This window comes from Caretta caretta, chromosome 12, assembly GCF_965140235.1.
Source record: "Caretta caretta isolate rCarCar2 chromosome 12, rCarCar1.hap1, whole genome shotgun sequence".
In the NCBI taxonomy this organism is placed as follows: Eukaryota; Metazoa; Chordata; order Testudines; family Cheloniidae; genus Caretta; species Caretta caretta.
The window spans coordinates 5,992,519-6,011,598 of NC_134217.1; the positions used below are offsets into that span (position 1 = coordinate 5,992,519).

Below are 19,080 nucleotides of genomic sequence, written 5' to 3' on the forward strand. Positions count from 1 at the left end.
AGGACGCTCTGCAGCGTCTGCTATGATTTTTTTACTACCCCGCCCGTGCTGAATTCGAAAGAGCTGAGGCTCTTAGGCTGCTGCTGAGGCAGTTTGCAAGAGGACTATCAAGGCCCCTTTGCAGCCTGTACAGCCCAGCCCTCCCCCCACAACTGCTGCCTTAGCCTCAGGGAAAGGAGAAATCTGCAGGTGTGGCAAATTCGTATGCCCGCGCTCTCACTGCAGATTTTGCTGCATTCTGCAATTTCCATTTTTTAAAAATTAAGCTCCCCCCCCCCTTCACAACTTTGCATTAACATGAACAGATGTGCTGCAGCCCTGTTATCAGTGAGGTGTGAATGCCCCAACCTGGCTGGGCCAGTGAAATACTTACCTCATGAAGCCCAGGAATTGGCTTCTTTTCACGACCAAGCAGACGTCAGGTTGGTGCAGTGTGAAGGCTGCACAGCTCCAGCAACACTAGCCCCCTGCCCAACTGGCTCTGGCCTTCTGGTCTGGGAAGCCCAGTGACCTGTAGTCCCCAGCTCACACCAGGAGATTTCCCCCTTTTCCTTCTCTCCCCTCTAGTCTTCCCATGGGCTTGTTCCTTACAACTGCCTAGGTTCTTCCTTCTAGTCCCGCCCCCTGGGCAAATGGAAGTCAAGGACCAGTAGCCCTTTCTTTCTCTGGCATCTCCAGGGGCAACTGTCCCTTCTCTCTCTCGCTTCTCCTTGGGTTCCCCCTTCCAGTTGTCCTGGCATATTCTCTCTTTTTTAATATCCTTAGGTTCCCCTTTCTTTCCTACCCCCTCCCCACACTGGGAGGCCAGCACGGAGAGCCACCAGGAGTTGAAGTGCACTAGTCTCTGGCAGCTCCAGCAGCTGCAGCCTGTAGAAGACAGTTGTACCCAGTGTTTTTTCCAGCTATAGTTGTCCAGCCCAGATAGTGGAATTGGGACATAGAGTGGAACTTGGGAGCGGATGGCTGGTGTGCCAGGGTACTGGATCAGGACTGACTCAGCTGCTGAATCACCTAGGTTTGCTTGGTGTCCACTATTAAATACTGACCCCCCTGCCGATGGCAGCACAAAGGGTGAGGTCACAAGCATGCACAATTCATTCATATTTCTGAAAAAATGTCTCTGCTAGAACTGCTTACTTGCAGCTTTGATCTGTGCTGTAGCCAGAGTGGCTGTACCTCTGAGAGATGCCTTTCCTCATCAGTTCAGTCAGGGCTTCAGTGTTCTGCAAACATATTTGTTCTTGCATTTAATATGTTACAAATAGCGATGTAGTCTAGGTGCAGAAGCAGAGGGGGTGTATTCCCTGGTTTGGGTGAGGAATGGCCCGTGCTCAGCTCACAGCTGCCCTGCTATCTGTCTCAGTGCTGGGCAGCGGTTGGGAGGATGAGAGAGAGACGTTCCTGTGCGCTGAATTCCTTTCCAGTTCCCTCTTTGTGGTTTGTAGTGGTTACCTTTCCTTGCTGCTCCAGATGGACACAGCTTTGCCAGTTACCCTCCTTGGTGACCATTCTACAGGACAGGTTGAACCTGCTTGTAATGATGCAATTACTAATACAAAGCAAACGCTCTCATTGGGACTGCAGGCTGGATAGCCACAGAATTCCACAGCCCCTGCTCCAAATCATAATGACAATTCTCCAAACATACCTGTCAGTTCAGCGCAACTGCTCCTGTATTTCCCCTCTGTGGTCCAGCCAGGGCACCCACTCTCAGGCCTCTGCCTCCCCAGCTGTTGGCTATCTGCATGGAGACCCATGTCCCTCTCCCTTCTGACCAGGGTATTTCCAGACTGCACAGTTCCCTGCCTTCACTATGTTATTCCCAGCGCAGACAAATTGCCAAAGAACACCTGCTTGCTTTCTCTACAAAGATGGTTAACAAGTATAATGGCTACAGTTCTGAGCCAACTTTATTCTTAAGCTGTTACAAAGGAAACATATTAAACACAATAAAAGAGCCTACATGCATGCTAATAAACTTACCAGGGTTCACCCCAACATGGCAGGAGCAGTTCTTCACCCCGCCACCCGCGGGGATGCCTTGTGATTACAAGTTCATCACAGCTTTAGCTCAGAACAAGCCATCAATCTGCTGTGGCCTCAGTAGCCCTGGTCCTTGCAATCCTGCCCTAAGGACTGGGACCCTCTGTGGACCTGGGGTCCTGTCCATTTTCTGGAACAGGACGCAGACCCTGTCTTTGTCTGTTGGTCCCTGGGGAACCCAGTTTGAATTAGTGTATGTGCACCTTTCCAGGGGTGACTTCTCTACCGATGTCCCACCTGAGTGAATTAGCCTGACCACTCCCTTGCTGTTCTCCCATTTGCACTTCCCATGGAAATACATAAATTCCACATGCACACCCACATTTTTTAATACAGTGGACCCCAAATTCAGTAAGGTTGAACTCAGTTCAGTAAAGTTTATCTTACCTCCATAAGATAAACTTTTGTTCAGGATATTATAGGATATTCTGTCTGTTGCAATATGCATCATAGCAGAGTTCCAGACTCAGGGCCCTGTACATGACCAGGTCTGAAATTCCCCAGGCACAAAGCTCTGAAGCCATTGGGGTATTTCATACCAGTTCTGCCATAGCTAGTGCATTAAACTGCAAGCTTAGGGATCATGAGTTCTATTCCCAGGTCTTCCACTAGGCTGCTGCTCATATATCTGTTCCCTTCATAACACTTATTAGACTAATATACAATTAACATGTGTTAAATGGATTAAAATTTAATGCATGTGTTAAATGGATTAAAAACTGGCTAACTGATAGCTCTCAAAATGTAAAGTGAAATTATCATTGAATGGGTGTGTTTCCAGTGGGGTCCCACAGGGATTGGTTCTAGGCCCTATGTTATTTAACATTTTTATCAGTAACCAGGAAGAAAACATAAAATCATGCATAAACAGGGGAATCTTGAGTAGAAGTAGAGAGATTATTTTACCTCTGTATTTGGCAGTGGTGTGACTGAGGCTGTGTCCAATTCTGGTGAATTGGACATTGATAAATTGAAGAGGATTTCAGAGAAGAGACACAAGAAAGATTAAAGGATTAAAAAGCATGCCTTATAGTGATAGACTCAAAGTGCTCAATCTGTTTATCTTAACAAAGAGAAGGTTAAGGGATGACTTGAACACAGTCTGTGAGTATCTACATGGGGAACAAAGAGTTAGTAATGGGCTCTTCCGTCTAGCAGAGAAAGGTAAAACGTGATCTGGTGGCTGGAAATTGAAGCTAGACAAAATCAGACTGGAAAGAAGGTGTGAATTTTTGACAGTGAGGGTAATTAACTATTAGAACAATTTACAAGGATTGTGGTGGATTCTCCATCAGTGACAATTTTTAAATCAAGATGACAGGTTTCAGAGTAACAGCCGTGTTAGTCTGTATTCGCAAAAAGAAAAGGAGTACTTGTGGCACCTTAGAGACTAACCAATTTATTTGAGCATGAGCTTTCGTGAGCTACAGCTCACTTCATCGGATGCATACCGTGGAAACTGCAGCAGACTTTATATACACACAGAGAATATGAAACAATACCTCCTCCCACCCCACTGTCCTGCTGGTAATAGCTTATCTAAAGTGATCATCAAGTTGGGCCATTTCCAGCACAAATCCAGGTTTTCTCACCCTCCACCCCCCCACACAAATTCACTCTCCTGCTGGTGATAGCCAGCCCCCAACTAAAACCCCTCCAACGCATTATTAAGGATCTACAACCTATCCTAAAGGATGACCCAACACTCTCACAAATCTTGGGAGACAGGCCAGTCCTTGCCTACAGACAGCCCCGCAACCTGAAGCAAATACTCACCAACAACCACATACCACACAACAGAACCACTAACCCAGGAACTTATCCTTGCAACAAAGCCCATTGCCAACTGTGCCCACATATCTATTCAGGGGACACCATCACAGGGCCTAATAACATCAGCCACACTATCAGAGGCTCGTTCACCTGCACATCCACCAATGTGATATATGCCATCATGTGCCAGCAATGCCCCTCTGCCATTTACATTGGTCAAACTGGACAGTCTCTACGTAAAAGAATAAATGGACACAAATCAGATGTCAAGAATTATAACATTCATAAACCAGTCGGAGAACACTTCAATCTCTCTGGTCACGCAATCACAGACATGAAGGTCGCTATCTTAAAACAAAAAAACTTCAAATCCAGACTCCAGTGAGAAACTGCTGAATTGGAATTCATTTGCAAATTGGATACTATTAATTTAGGCTTAAATAGAGACTGGGAGTGGCTAAGTCATTATGCAAGGTAGCCTATTTCCCCTTGTTTTTTCCTACCCCCCCCCCCCCAGATGTTCTGGTTTAACTTGGATTTAAACTTGGAGAGTGGTCAGTTTGGATGAGCTATTACCAGCAGGAGAGTGAGTTTGTGTGTGTATGGGGGTGGGGGGGTGAGAAAACCTGGATTTGTGCTGAAAATGGCCCACCTTGATTATCATGCACATTGTAGGGAGAGTGGTCACTTTGGATGAGCTATTACCAGCAGGATAGTGAGTTTGTGTGTGTGGTTTTTGGGAGGGGGGTGAGGGGGTGAGAGAACCTGGATTTGTGCAGGAAATGGCCCAACTTGATTATCATGCACATTGTGTAGAGAGTTGTCACTTTGGATGGGCTATCACCAGCAGGAGAGTGAATTTGTGTGGGGGGGTGGAGGGTGAGAAAACCTGGATTTGTGCTGGAAATGGCCCAACTTGATGATCACTTTAGATAAGCTATTACCAGCAGGACAGTGGGGTGGGAGGAGGTATTGTTTCATATTCTCTGTGTGTATATAAAGTCTGCTGCAGTTTCCACGGTATGCATCCGATGAAGTGAGCTGTAGCTCACGAAAGCTCATGCTCAAATAAATTGGTTAGTCTCTAAGGTGCCACAAGTACTCCTTTTTTTTTAAATCAAGATGGGCTGTTTTTCTAAAAGATCTGCTCTAGGAATTATTTTGGAGACATTTGCCGGCCTGTGTTATACAGGAAATCAGACTAGATGATCACAGTGGTCCCCTCTGGCTTTGGAGTCTATGTATTTATGAAACCCTAATCTCCTCCCTCCCAGTATGTGGTCCAGGCACAAGGCATCCTTCCTTTCACTTATCTGGGGTAGGCCAGTGTATCCATAGTTGGACTCCATCAGAGAATGATGTCATCATAAGATAACCAGCAAACTCTTCAATGTGTCCGTGACCTTCAGGCCTGGAACCCGTCCCTGTTCCTACCTGCTGCCCAGAATTCTTGTAGGGCACAAAGACAACTTAAAACTTTTTTATTTAAAAAGCTGGGAAAAGGGAGCTTGCAAGTAGCATGGGATGGGCGTCACCCTATAAACAGCAGCATTCGCTCCTAGAGTTTCCAGGGGTACCACTTCAAGCCACAGTAGAAGAGATACAGCTTTCTGGGAACAGCTGTTTAACTAAGTAGCTCCAAATGTGTCTCTATTTGTAAATAAGGGGCGTAGTGACAGCAGCTGTTGATGCAGCAGTTTACTTGGTAACGGTACTAGCTGTTGAAGAGCTTTGGGGTGCCGGTGGTCCTGGCAGGTCTCTTGCGTCTGGAGTTTGTTAGCTGACACCTCTGACTGGGGATGTGTTCTGCTCCCAGGCCCTTGACACCAGTGGGATTATTCTTATTTTACAGGAACACGGCTGAAAGGGGGAGAAAAGATAAAAGAAGTGTGTACAGATTCGTGGGAGCCAGTGGGTCGAGTCTGTTCCCCAGAGGAAGGCTCAGCAGCTGTTACTCACCAGGAGCCCCCATCTGATGTGGCACCCAGAAGTTTTCAAACTGCACCTGTCACAGCAAAGGAAGTGAACCTCGACGTACTCACGAGTGGAGTTGCCTGTCTGCCAGGTGAGTAACTGAGCCAGAGGGATGGGCAGGAAGTGTTATGCTGGAGAAGGGCTGATGTAGGTGTGCTGCTGGTAGGGGTGCATTTTAGACTTTCCCGGGGGGCAGGAGGTCTGTGTGTGCCGTATTCCTTTCACTAGAAACATTTCTGAAATTCGCTGGCCAGCTCTTGGAGCTTTCAAGCTGAGTCGCGGACTGGCAGGAAACAGGAACTCACTCTCAAGAAGGACTGGATAATTTGCATCCAGGAGTCCTAATGTAACTATAACACCCTTGTGGCCAAGACGGAGTCCACTCTGTGGGGTGGCTGCGGTCAAGGAAAGGTGCAAACGGGAACCCAGCAGGGAAACTCCCTTCCACCCCAGGGGCACCTGTTCCAATCCCCAACGTAAATACATACACTCTGGAACAGTACAATGAATATAGGAAAGGGAAATATTTATTTACAGAGGGATGAATTTAGAAAAACAGCAGGGGAAAGATAAGGGGAACATTAGAACAAGGGTTCATCTACTACGAGTGTCCAGTGTGAAAGGGTGGATGCCAAGCACTGCATCTAGACTCAGAGCTCAGGAATCCAGGACAGAGTTCCGGTCCAGCAGTGAATCTTGGGTGCTCCTGGTTGGCTTCGGTGCCAGTAAACTTTCCCCAACAAACCCCTCCAGTTTCCTTCTCTTCGGCTCTCTGCAAACCCACACAGAGTGACAACCGCCCCACTTAGCTAGCTACTGCCTCCCTCCTTATTCCCAATGCAAAGTCACAAGCCCCAGTACTGACAGTTGTCGCTGTGTTGATCCCAGGATATTAGAGACACAAAGTGGGTGAGGTAATATATTTTAGGGAACCAACTTCTGTTGTTGAGAGAGACAAGCTTTCGAGCATATGGCTATAACTATGCTGCAGAAGACAGCAGTCATACATCATGATCTGGATAGCTTGGTAAGCTGGGTCCGTTCAAACAAAATGTATTTTAATACAGCCAAATGCAAGGTCTAGGAACAAAGAATACAGGCTGTACCTAGAGAACGAGGTGCTGTGTCCTGGAAAGCAGCAACTCGGAAAAGGGACACAGTGGACCAGCAACTCAGCAGAGCCCCCTGTGCACTGTAGTGGCAAAAAGGGCTAATGCAATCTTTGGCTGTGTAAAGGGGAATAGTGGGCAGAAGTAGGGAGGTGATTTTAACTCAGCATATGGTACTGGTGAGACCAACACCAGGATACTGCATCCAGTATGATGCTTTCCAGTATGATGCAGAAAAGAGCCACAGAAATGACTCAAGGGCTGGAGAAAACACCTTACAATGAGAGACTTCAGGAGCTCAATATGTGTAGAAGGCCGAGGGGCAACTTGATTACTGTATATAAGTACCTTCGTGGGGAGAAAATAACACCTACTAAAAGGCTCTTTAATCTAGTGGAGAAAGGCAGAACACAAACCACTGGCTGGACATAGAACCCAGACAAAATAGAAATAGGGCCCAGTTTTTTAACAGTGAGGATAATTAACCATTGGAACAAACTACCAAATCAAGTCTGGATGCCTTTCTGGAAGATATTCTTTATCCAGGCACAAGTTGTTGGGCTCCACACAGGGGTAACTGAGTGAAGGTCTCTGGCCTGTGTTATACGGGAGGTGAGGTCAGATCAGATGATCTGATGGTCCCTTCTGCCGTTAAACTCTATGAATCTATGAAAAATGCAAACCAAAAATGTCACATGCACGTAAACCACTTAGAAATAATAACCCATGAACACAGGTGCAGCCTTCCAGAAATGCTTGAAGGGAACCTTCATCTGAGGGAGGAGCAACATCAGAAGCACTAAATGCATCCAAATCATCCCCAGGAAGTGGGAGTGCCCAGCATACTATTAGGAGGAGTGTGAGCTGGGGGAGATGCGCACATGCTCAAACACACACAGACACCCCCCCCCCCCCATGAGATGTTAGACATGGGTAGGGGTTATGGGAACACCATGGTTACAGTGAAGAGAGTAAATATAATTTTATAAGGGGTAGGAACTAACAGAGGAGGTTCAGAAGAGGCTTTCCTCTGGGCAGGATGTTTCATTAGTCAATTGAGGCAACCCTTGCACTTTCCTATGAATTATCCAGTACCAGCCACTGATGGAGACAGACCCCTTGTCTGATCTGGTCAGGTAATTTCTATACTCCTATGTGGGAATCAGGGGAAAGTTTAATCCAGTTTTTGCGGTTAATAATTCTGAGGACAATAACTGATGCTTAAGAAAAAGGTGAAAACAACCCCTGCTGAACTTGACCATTGTATCATCTTGTCCATAAAGAGAGGATTCTGTCCTGATCTCTCAGGCAGTCAGATAATGTCCTGGAGCATGAGAGTTTTGAGGACTTCTCTCTTAACTCACAGAGCTACGTATATTATTAATGAACTCTTTCTATTTTATCACCATTTTCTGGTCGTGTATTGCCTGGAACAGAACACAATATTCCAGGTGCAATAACAGTGCTCCTGATTTATTTAATCTCCCTTTCAGACCTGACTTTAGAAGAACAAAGACCATTTAATGGTCCTGCTCCCTGAAAAGGAGTTAACCCTACTTGTGATTTCCCCTCTGTTTTAAATAATGGCTGCTCGGGGCCCTGGCTCTCATTGCTGGACTTCACTGAGAGGTTTGCTCCTAGCAGAGCAGATCTGTTTATTTGGGGCTCATTGTGCCCTCACTGAAATGACTTATTTACTTCATTTTATTTCTATTCACATTCCCTGCAAGGGACAGCAGGGGCCAAGTGGGTAAGATACAGAAAAGTGTAATTTAATTATTATTTTTTTAGGATTCTGCTTTTGTTAGGTTTCTTGGGATGTTTTTAATCATGTCATGCCATTTTTACAACTGGAACAAGAGACATGTGTTCCCAGCTTGTACAGATGAGCGGTCTCCTCAGAACAGTGAGATCGTGGGGTACAGCAATGCTGGTAACTTGCCCTTGCCTGGGGGTCTCTGCCAGTTTTGTTGAATAGAAGAGACCAGGTATGGATCTCTGAGGTGAAATATAGAACTCTGAAACACACCGGTCGGGTGCAATTGCACTGTCCCCTTGGGTCCTTTGCTTCCTTGTTCTCAGTGCAGAGCCAAGCAATCCCAAGCCAAGCAAGGAGGATTGTTGAACACCAATTAACACATCTTGCAGAATTCCTGGGGTAAAGATGGATAACCTCTTAAACCCGCCCCCACCCCCCCATAACTTCTGCCCCTGGAATTTTTGTCATGAAGGAGAGAGCCACAACTGCCTTTCAGCTCTCCTTTCCTGGCTGGCAAGATCAAAGGTGTTTGGTGAAAGCAAAGGTCTTTCACCTGCTCCACGCACAGAGCCCTGGGGAATTCAGCTTGCTCTGGGTGGGGGAATCAGCTGCCTTGTGCATGCTCTCTTTGTTCACACCTTAACCCGCTGGCATCCCCTGCAGAAGGATGCCAAACCTCCTGCAAGGTTAACAGTGTGTGCCCAGCGCCCATTGTCCCTTTAGGGCTACCATAGTGTGATGGGCTCCTCCACAGTGAGGGGAAAGCCATGCTTCTGATGCTTCCACCTTGCGCTGGCCTTGGAGTGGGAGCTGCGGGTTCTCTCTCTGTAGATTTGTTCTGAAGAGGAGCCTGCTGCTTTGTGTGCTGGGAGACTGGGCTTTCCTCCCTCCGCCTGGAGTATTAGTCCTGAATTTGATTAGGCTGCACACAGTTCTTCAAAGCTGTTTAAATTCCTTCCAGCTGACAGCAATCAGCTGCAGAAGTAATCACGCTGCCTGAGGGCCAAGAGGGCTTTAGGCCCGTCAAGCCTGAGTTGTATTACTTTGTGCAGTGCTGAGTGTGGGCCTGAATCGCTGTTTCCAGTAACTACAACAGAACTTTATTAGAGACTGTGCAAACAGCGAGCGTTATCTGTGCCTCTCAGTGGCTATGGCACTGCTTCAATGGCAGGTCCTGGTCTTCTCCCGATGGGCACTGGCGTGTTGTAGAGGTTGTGTGCTCAATTCTGTGGGGGTGGGAAGTGGGGGAAGAGCCTTTGGTCCCAGTAGCGATGCTGTAATTTACAGGGAGAATAACTAAGGGCTGTGGGTGAGATGGGCTGCCCTGGGGGTAATCTGTGGGGGGGGGATCCGTCAAGGCTCTGACAAATGGCAGATGTTGAAATAAATTCTCATTTTCAGGCACCAGAGACAAATGTGGACGTGCAGTGGCCATAATCACCACAAGGAACACGATTTGGCTAAACCCCCATTGCAACACCAACGAGCTGGTGCGCGTCCTCCTGTACTTACACAGCATCCCAAGGTTGGTGCCATTTCCAGGCTGGGCAGGGTGTCAAGGCAGGACAGGGCAAACTCGACTGGGGGCTAGCTGAATGGAGCTGGCGTCCTTTGGCAGCATGAGGAGATGGCCCCAAACAGCTCTGAAACTGCACGAGCAACAGATCCGCTGACTGCGTTCTTTGGACATGCAGCATGCGGTATACGCATGCTAAGCAGCAGCATTATGTGTATGTTGTTCTACGTTTCCAAGCATTGCCATAAATCCAAACCATTTCTCACTCTTCTGCATTAACTCCAAAAATAGGGCTTAGAAAACCTGACGTTGACAATTCTGGGGTAGCCCAGCAACAGCCCCGTGACATAGTTCTAGGAAACAACCTTCCTGACAGCCTGTCCTCCAGTGACGAAGGCAGCTGCAGAGGCTGAGCAAGTGTGCCTCAGGTGGACGAGCGACATATTGGCATCACGGATGTGATGCAGTTTGCCAGGAAGGGCTAAACGCATTCAGAATGTATCCGTTTGTCACATGCTGTGTCGTTTCCCCCCTACTGCTGCTGCCATGGGCTCCCTGGCTGACGGGGCTTCTTCCAGCTCCTCACAGACTCCGTTAGGTCTTAGCTCCTGGTCTGCGTTCTGTAATGCTTTGAAAAATACGATTAGGTCCAAGTGTGAGCTTTGTCGTCAGTGCAGCCGAAAGGCTGCTGCGTGCCAGCCCTTGGGCATAGTCAGTGAGTACTGCCACTCCCCATGGCTTTCCTCCTCACTACGTGCCTCCAGAGAGATGTGATAGTCTGTGTTGTCTGCAGATTTGCTGCTGGGGTCTGGGGTGTGGTGCGGCATGGCGGGAATGACAGTGTCATGGGAGGAGGTGTGGTAGGTGGAGCATCAGAAATTCACTTAGCAGTAAAAGGGAAGAAGAAAGAGCAGCCTAGGCAACTTCGAAGGGAAGATATTGTGGCTAATAAAAAGACGCCAGTTAGTGGCTTCCCTTTACAGAGTGGTGTGGGTATGCCCGGCACGGTACCCCATGTTATCTAACAGTACCCCATGAATAACCCGTGCTGCACTGGGGCAATGACACACTAACTATTTCTTTCCCTTTCCTCACAGAGCAGAGTGCCGAGCTTTGGGCCTAACCATTCTGGTAGATGCTCGTCGCTGTTCACCAGTTCCTGCCCTTTTTAAGGCTTTCAGCTTAGTACAGGTGAGCCCGCAGAAGCAGCCCCAGCCCTTTGGCCCCAGGCTCTTTGGTGTGGTTGCTGCGTTCCAGCTGCCAGCTGCCCTGAAATCCATCCGTGCCATCCCAGGTTTTGGCTGCTTTCAGGAGGTGGAGCGCTGCCCTGTTTCAGGGGGACCCCTTGCCTGTACTTCCCAGTCCTCTGGAAAAGCCAGAGCCCTGACTTTGGGGGGGGAAACAGCTGCACTCCTTTCAGCCACTCTGAGAGCCTTGTCCCCAGGCCCGTAAGTGCTGTCCACGGAACTCTGCTCAGAATGTGCAACCACATTTCTGGCAAGTGTCTCTGTTGGCATCAAGATTTTGTTTTCATTCATCAGCTGCGTGAAATACTCAGTGGACTGTCACCTACAAAGACGCATTAGAAGTGAAGCAGAAAGGCTAGGGCTGTGGCTCGCGGGACTGTCCCTGAAGGAGAAGGGCGGTGCTTTATGTCAGTGCTATTGGGAGGAACGTGTACTGCTGTTGATCTGGCAAGGGGGTGAATGATTGGAAGCAGACATGCTGTAACTTAATATTGTTTCAGGTCAAAGGCTTTCATGTCAGTCAGCTGGAAATCAAGTGTATTGTGTTGACACTGATCAGAACTTATTTCCCATCTGTTGTTAGAAATCCAAACGAGGTAACGAGTTGTAGCTACAACTAATCATGGTTAAGCAGGTGCCTCTTTGCACTGGCCTTTTGGCCCTGCAGGGTGTCCACTCAATCAGACTCTGAATGAACCCATGATGAGATTTTAATGACACTTGTGCATGCAGAGAGGGCAGTCTGCTGGCTGCGTGGGTGGTGCTTTGCTCTGCCAAATCAGAGAGCTGGGGCTGAGTCATGGGTCTCCTCTCTTCCTTCCAAAGCTGGGTGGAGTTGGGAGCTGTGCTCAAGCAGCATGCTTCGCCCCTGGGGCAAGGGAGTATCTCATGGTGCTGAGCTCTTGCTCCCAGTGCTGCCAGGGTAACAGTCACAGCTCCTAGGAAAGGGACTGTCTTTCATTTCACAGTGTCGCTCCTTGGTGCCCGGGTCAGGGCTCTGAAGGGTGCATAGCTGTGTTTCAGATGACAGACTTCCTAGAAATCAGTAATGCTTTTAGGGAACTGGGTGATCAGAACATAGGACTAGAAGGGGGGATCTTTGGTCGTTGAGTCCAGTTCCCTGCTATCATAGGTACCCCAGTTGTATAATCCTGTTAATACATTTATCAAGCTCCATCTTCAAACCAGTTGGGTTTCTTCTCCCCACTCCTCCTACTGGGAACAGTTTTCCAAGGGTTGTGGTGGAGTCTCCACCACTGACTATTTTAAAGCCAAGATTGGACGTTTTTCTAAATGTTATGCTCTAGGAATTATTTTGGGGATGTTCTCTGGCCTGTGTTATGCAGGAGTTCAGACTAGATGATCAGAATGGTCCCTTCTGAGCTTGGAAGTTTCAGTATCATTAGTCACTATCAGTATCATTAGTCAGTATCATTATCCCCATTTTACAGATGGAGAAAGTGAGGCACAGAGAAATTAAAGTGACTTTCTTACCCAGCAGGCCAATGGCAGAGCTAGGAATAAAACCCTGTACGCTTGAGTCCTAGGCCGGTACCCTAGTACTCTATTGCCTAGACTGTAGAGTATAGACTAGAATATATTTTGATGTTCATATTCCACTGTATCTCAGGGGATGGATGGTTATATACTCCTGTTTTTTTGCCAGAGGAAAAGTACTATCATAGAAGATTAGGGTTGGAAGAGACTTCAGGAGGTCATCTAGTCCAACCTCCTGCTCAAAGCAGGACCAACCCCAACTAAATCATCCCAGCCAGGGCTTTGTCGAGCCAGGTCTTAAAAACCTCCATGGATGGAGATTCCACCACCTCCCTAGGTAACTCATTCCAGTGCTTCACCACCCTCCTAGTGAAAACGTTTTTCCTAATATCCAACCTAAACCTCCTCCACTGCAACTTGAGACCATTGCTCCTTGTTCTGTCATCTGCCACCACTGAGAACAGCCGAGCTCCCTCCTCTTTGGAAAACCCCTTCGGGTAGTTGAAGGCTGCTATCAAATCCCCCCTCACTCTTCTCTTCTGCAGACTAAATAACCCCAGTTCCCTCAGCTTCTCCTCGTAAACCATGTGCCCCAGCCCCCTAATCATTTTTGTTGCCCTCTGCTGGACTCTCTCTAATTTGTCCACATCCTTTCTGTAGTGGGGGGCCCAAAACTGGACACAGTACTCCAGATGTGGCCTCACCAGTGCCAAATAGAGGGGACTAATCACTTTCCTCGAACTGCTGGCAACGCTCCTACTAATACAGCCCAATATGCCGTTAGCCTTCCTGGCAACAAGGGCACACTGACTCATATCCAGCTTCTTGTCCACTGTAATCCCCAGGTCCTTTTCTGCAGAACTGCTGCTGAGTCAGCTGGTCTCCAGCCTGTAGCGGTGCATGGGATTCTTCTGTTCCAAGAGCAGGACTCTGCACTTGTCCTTGTTGAACCTCATCAGATTTCTTTTGGCCCAATCCTCCAATTTGTCTAGGTTACTCTAGACCCCATCCCTACCCTCCAGTGTATGTACCTCTCCCCGCAGTTTAGTGTCATCTGCGAACTTGCTGAGGGTGCAATCCGTCCCATCATTCAGATCATTAATGAAGATTTTGAACAAAACCGGCCTGAGGACCAACCTCTGGGGCACTCCGCATGATACCAGCTGCCAACTAGACATCGAGCTGTTGGTCACTACTCGTTGAGCCTGATGATCGAACCAGCTTTCTGTCCACCTTATAGTCCATTCCATCCAATCCATACTGTTTTAACTTGCTGGCAAGAATACTGTTGGAGACCATATTTAAAAGTTTGCTAAAGTCAAGGTATGTTACGTCCACCGCTTTCCCCATATTCACAGAGCCAGTTATCTCACCATAGAAGGCAATCAGGTTGGTCAGGCATGGCTTGCCCTTGGTGAATCCATGTTGACTGTTCCTGATCACTTTCCTTTCCTCCAAGTGTTTCAGAATGGATTCCTTGAGGACCTGCTCCATGATTTTTCCAGGGACTGAGGTGAGGCTGACCTGTCTGTAGTTCCCCGGATGCTCCTTTTTCCCTTTTTTAAAGATGGGCACTACATTAGCCTTTTTCCAATTGTCTGAGATCTCTCCTGATCACCATGAGTTTTCAAAGATAATGGCCAATGGCTCTGCAATCACATCAGCCAACTCCCTTAGCACCCTCGGATGCATTGCATGCGGCCCCATGGACTTGTGTATGTCCAGCTTTTCTAAATAGTCCTTAACCTGCTCTTTCACCACTGAGGGCTGCTCACCTCCTCACCATACTGTGCTGCCCAGTGCCTTGTCTGTGAAGACTGAGGCAAAAAAAGCATTGAGTACTTCAGCTTTTTCCACATCATCTGTCACTAGTTGCCTCCCCGATTCAGTAAGGGGCCCACACTTTCCCTGACCACCTTCTTGTTGCTAACATACCTGTAGAAACCCTTCTTGTTACCCTTCACATCCCTTGCTAGCTGCAACTCCAATTGTACTTCGGCCTTCCTTGTTACACCCCTGCATACTCGAGCAATATCTTTATACTCCTCCCTAGTCATCTATCCAAGTTTCCACTTCTTTTAAGCTTCCTTTTTGTGTTTAAGCTCACCAAAGATTTCTTTGTTAAGCCAAGCTGTTCGCCTGCCATGTTTGCTATTATTTCTGCACATCAGGATGGTTTGTTCCTGTGCCCTCACTAAGGCTTCTTTAAAATACAGCCAGCTCTCCTGGACTCCTTTCCTCCTCATATTAGCCTCCCAGGGGATCCTGCCCATCAGTTCCCTGAGGGAGTCAAAATCTGCTTTTCTGAAGTCCAGGATCTGTATTCCGCTGCTATTCTTTCTTCCTTTTGTCAGGATCCTGAACTCGACCATATCATGGTCACTGCTGCCCAGGTTGTGACCCACTTCTACTTCCCCTACCAATTCTTCCCTGTTTGTGAGCAGCAGGTCAAGAGGAGCATGGTCCCTAGTTGGTTCCTCCAGCACTTGCACCAGGAAGTTGTCCCCAACACTTTCCAAAGACTTCCTGAATGGTCTATGCACTGCTGTATTGCTCTCCCAGGGGTGATTGAAGTCCCCCAGGAGAACCAGGGCCTGTGTTCTGGAAACTTCAGTTAATTGTCTGAAGAAAGCCTTGCCTACCTCATCCTCCTGGTCCGGTGGTCTACAGCAGACGTCCACCACAACATCACCCTTGTTGCTCTCCCCTCTAAACCCAAAGACTCTCAATAAGCTTTTCTCCAGTTTCATACTGGAGCTCTGAGCAATCATACCGCTCTCTTCCATACAGTGCAACTTCTCCACCTTTTCTCCGGCACCTCTCCTTCATGAACAGTTTATACCCATCCATGACAGTGCTCTAGTCATGTGAGTTACCCCACGAAGTTTATGTTGTTCCAGTCACATCATAGTTCCTTGACTGTGCCAGGACTTCCAGTTCTTCCTGCTTGTTTCCAAGGCTTCTTGCGTTCGTGTACAGGAACCTAAGATAACTAGCCAATTGCCCTACGTTCTTAGTATGAATCAGGAGCCCCCCCCCATTTTACCCTCCTCCTTGTGTTTCCTCCTGGTATCCCATTCCCCCACTTACCTCAGGGCTTAGGTCTCCATCCCCCGGCGAACCTAGTTTAAAGCCCTCCTCATTAGGTTAGCAAGCCTGCCTGCAAAGATGCTCTGCCTTTCTTTGTTAGGTGGATCCCAGCTCTTCCTAGCAATCCTCCTTCCTGGAACAATATCCCATGGTCGAGGAATCCAAAGCCCTCTCTCTGACACCACCTGCGTAACCACGCATTTACCTTCACATTCGATGGTTCCTACCTGGACCTTTTCCGTCAACAGGGAGAATGGATGAGAACATGACTTGCGCCTCAAACTCCTTTATCCTTCTTCCCAGAGCCACGTAGTCTGCAGTGACCCACTCAAGGTCATTCTTGGCAGTATCATTGGTGCCTACATGGAGAAGTAGGAAGGGGTAGCAGTCCGAGGGCTTGATCAGTCTTGGCAGACACTCCGTCACATCCTGAATTCTAGCTCCAGGCAAGCAGCACACTTCTCAAGTCTCCTGGTCTGGTCGGCAGATGGATGACTCTGACCCCTTAGGAGGCTGTCCCCACCCACCACCACCCATCTCCTCCTCTTGGGAGTGGTGGTCGTGGAACTCCCATCCCTAGGACAATGCATCCGATGCCTTCCGGTCGACAGGGTCTCCTTCTGATCCCTTCCCTCAGAGGGCTCTTCCAAATCCTTCTCTGCAGTAGTACCTGTTCAGAGAGCCTGAAAATGGTTTCTTACCTCTATCTGCACTGGGGGTATATGGGTTCTCCTCTTTCTTCTGGAGGCCAAATGCTGCCAATTTTCTTCCCCGTTTTGCACTGCCCTCTCTGAATCTTCAGCATGCTCTGCCTGCAGTACCAAATGCTGACTTCTGTCCAGAAACGACAGGTTTCAGAGGAACAGCCGTGTTAGTCTGTATTCGCAAAAAGAAAAGGAGTACTTGTGGCACCTTAGAGACTAACCAATTTATTTGAGCATGAGCTTTCGTGAGCCACAGCTCACTTCATCAGATGTGTACCGTGGAAACTGCAGCAGTTTCCACGGTACACATCTGATGAAGTGAGCTGTGGCTCACGAAAGCTCATGCTCAAATAAATTGGTTAGTCTCTAAGGTGCCACAAGTACTCCTTTTCTTTCTGTCCAGAAAGTCTTCATTTTCTCTGATGCAACGCAGGGTTGATACTTGGGTCTCTAGTCCTTTAACCTTCTCTTCCAATAGGGAGACCAGCTTGCACTTTGTACAGACGAAGTTGTTTCTATCCTCTGGGAGACAGACAAACATGGCACTTCCTGGGCAGGTCACAACAGCTGATGGCTCACTATCCGTATTGTCTTCCTTCTAAGAGCCTCTTCAGATGTTGTATTTACTGCTCACAGAAGCCAGAAAGGCAAAAAACTCTGTGGGAGCTCCCCACAGACAAACTACTTCTGTTTTCCTCTCCTCTGTTTCCCGCCGCTGTACTACCCACCTTCTCCTGTCTGTTCACCTAATTTGATGGAACATCTGCAGATATCTGATAATGTGGTTGCGAGAATCAATGGGCCAGAGTTATTTAGGGAATAATTAAAATGAGAGGACGCAGGTGCATGTGGCTATCCCGTTTTCAGTGACTAGCTGTGCATTTCCTTCCTTTCAAGCCGAGTTCACAGTGGTCTCTGAATGTGACTCATTGGAACGCAGTGCAAATGGAATTTGCTAAGCCATATATTTTTAATTCTGTTGAGAAATGGAAAATAGATCCTGGACTATTTCAGACCCTGAACCTGTCCTTCTTCCATGTAAACCTGTCACATTCCGTAGTGTTTCCAAAGGCAAATGTGTAAATGACATGGCTGAAGGACAAGGAGTTTGGCCTGGAATCTGCACAAAAGGAGCATTACAATACCTAACGTTTAGGTGCTAGAAACTCCCTGTGATCCACAAAGCCTGAGTTAGGTGCCTTGGCTCCACATACAACGAATGGGGAGAATTAGGTGCCTTAAACTGCGAGTCACAAAAGCCAGCATGCTAGGTGGGGAGCTGCCTAAGCTAGACAATGGGACAGGTCAACAAGAAGGATGTACGCTAAGCTGCTCCTCTCTAACCCCCTCTCAGAGATAGGGGCCTGAATCCAGGCTGCTGGCAGGCATCTATTTCTGCCACTGATTCACAGCCAACCCTCGTTGGGGTTAGGCGTCCACTCCAATTTCGCAAGCAGCCAGTGGGGAGGATGACCTCCCACATAGCTTTTAGCCCAGTGGTTAGGGTATTCACCTGGCACGTGGGAGACTCCTGGTTCACATCTCCCCTCAGCCTGCGGAGAACAAGGGATTTGAAGCATGCTCTGCTACTTCTCAGGTGGATGCTCTAGCCCCAGGGCTATAGGACATGCTGATGGGGGAGGGTATTCCCCTAATCTCTGCCTTGAAGCTATTGCACGGTGGCTAAATAATTAAAGCATCCTTAGAGCAGGAGGAGTGGACTCTGGGTCTCTCACATGCTGGGTGAGTTCACTAACCACCAGGTAAGAGTCATTTTCGGCATGGGCGGTGGGTGAACCACAAGCTCAGGGAGGCTAGCTCCACCCCTTCTGCCTGAGGCCCTGCCCCTCCCGCCCCCCTTCCCCTGCTGAATCCCAGAGGGCCCCCTCCCAGTGGCCGCCAGTCCCCCTGCCTCAGGCCACCCGAGCGCCTTCAGCCCCGGAGCACCAGCGGACAATGTATGGTTCCTCCGCCCAGCCCCAGAGCACTGGGCAGGCGTTTGGCATGCCCCCTCACAGCCCCGGAGCACCAGGGGGCAGCAGGCGGCCCTCCCCCCCCCCCCCCCCCAGCCCTGGACTTGGGCATCCTCAGCCATCCAAAGTGCCAACCGCCCTAGCTCCAGCCCCAGCAGGCTTCCCGGAAGAGGAGCAGCCTGCCTGGGCTGGGGCCAACTAGTGGCAAGCAGGAGGGGGCTTCAGGGTGGAGCATGGGCGGGGCCATGCGGGGCTGTTTGGGAAGGCACAGCCTTCCCCAGTCTATTATACGTGCCACCCAGAATTCTCAGGGTTGTCTTTTCTCCCTCACTCTGGCCTAAATCACTCTTTCATTAGTTCTCCACAATGGAACAGCTTCAACAGGAGAGACATAT

The 19,080-nt window shown here is 48.5% G+C and overlaps 1 protein-coding gene across 2 annotated transcripts in view; it reads left to right on the forward strand.

Moving 5' to 3' along the window:
* The window catches only part of PLEKHG4 (pleckstrin homology and RhoGEF domain containing G4), a 169,223-nt gene that overhangs the window by 37,625 nt on the left and 112,518 nt on the right, over positions 1 to 19,080 (forward strand). For both annotated transcript variants that reach the window (XM_048816460.2, XM_048816462.2), the window contains exons 4-6: positions 5,669 to 5,881; positions 10,060 to 10,183; positions 11,272 to 11,365. In XM_048816460.2, the coding sequence (XP_048672417.2) occupies positions 5,669 to 5,881; positions 10,060 to 10,183; positions 11,272 to 11,365 (431 nt within the window). The remainder of the gene's footprint in view (positions 1 to 5,668; positions 5,882 to 10,059; positions 10,184 to 11,271; positions 11,366 to 19,080) is intronic.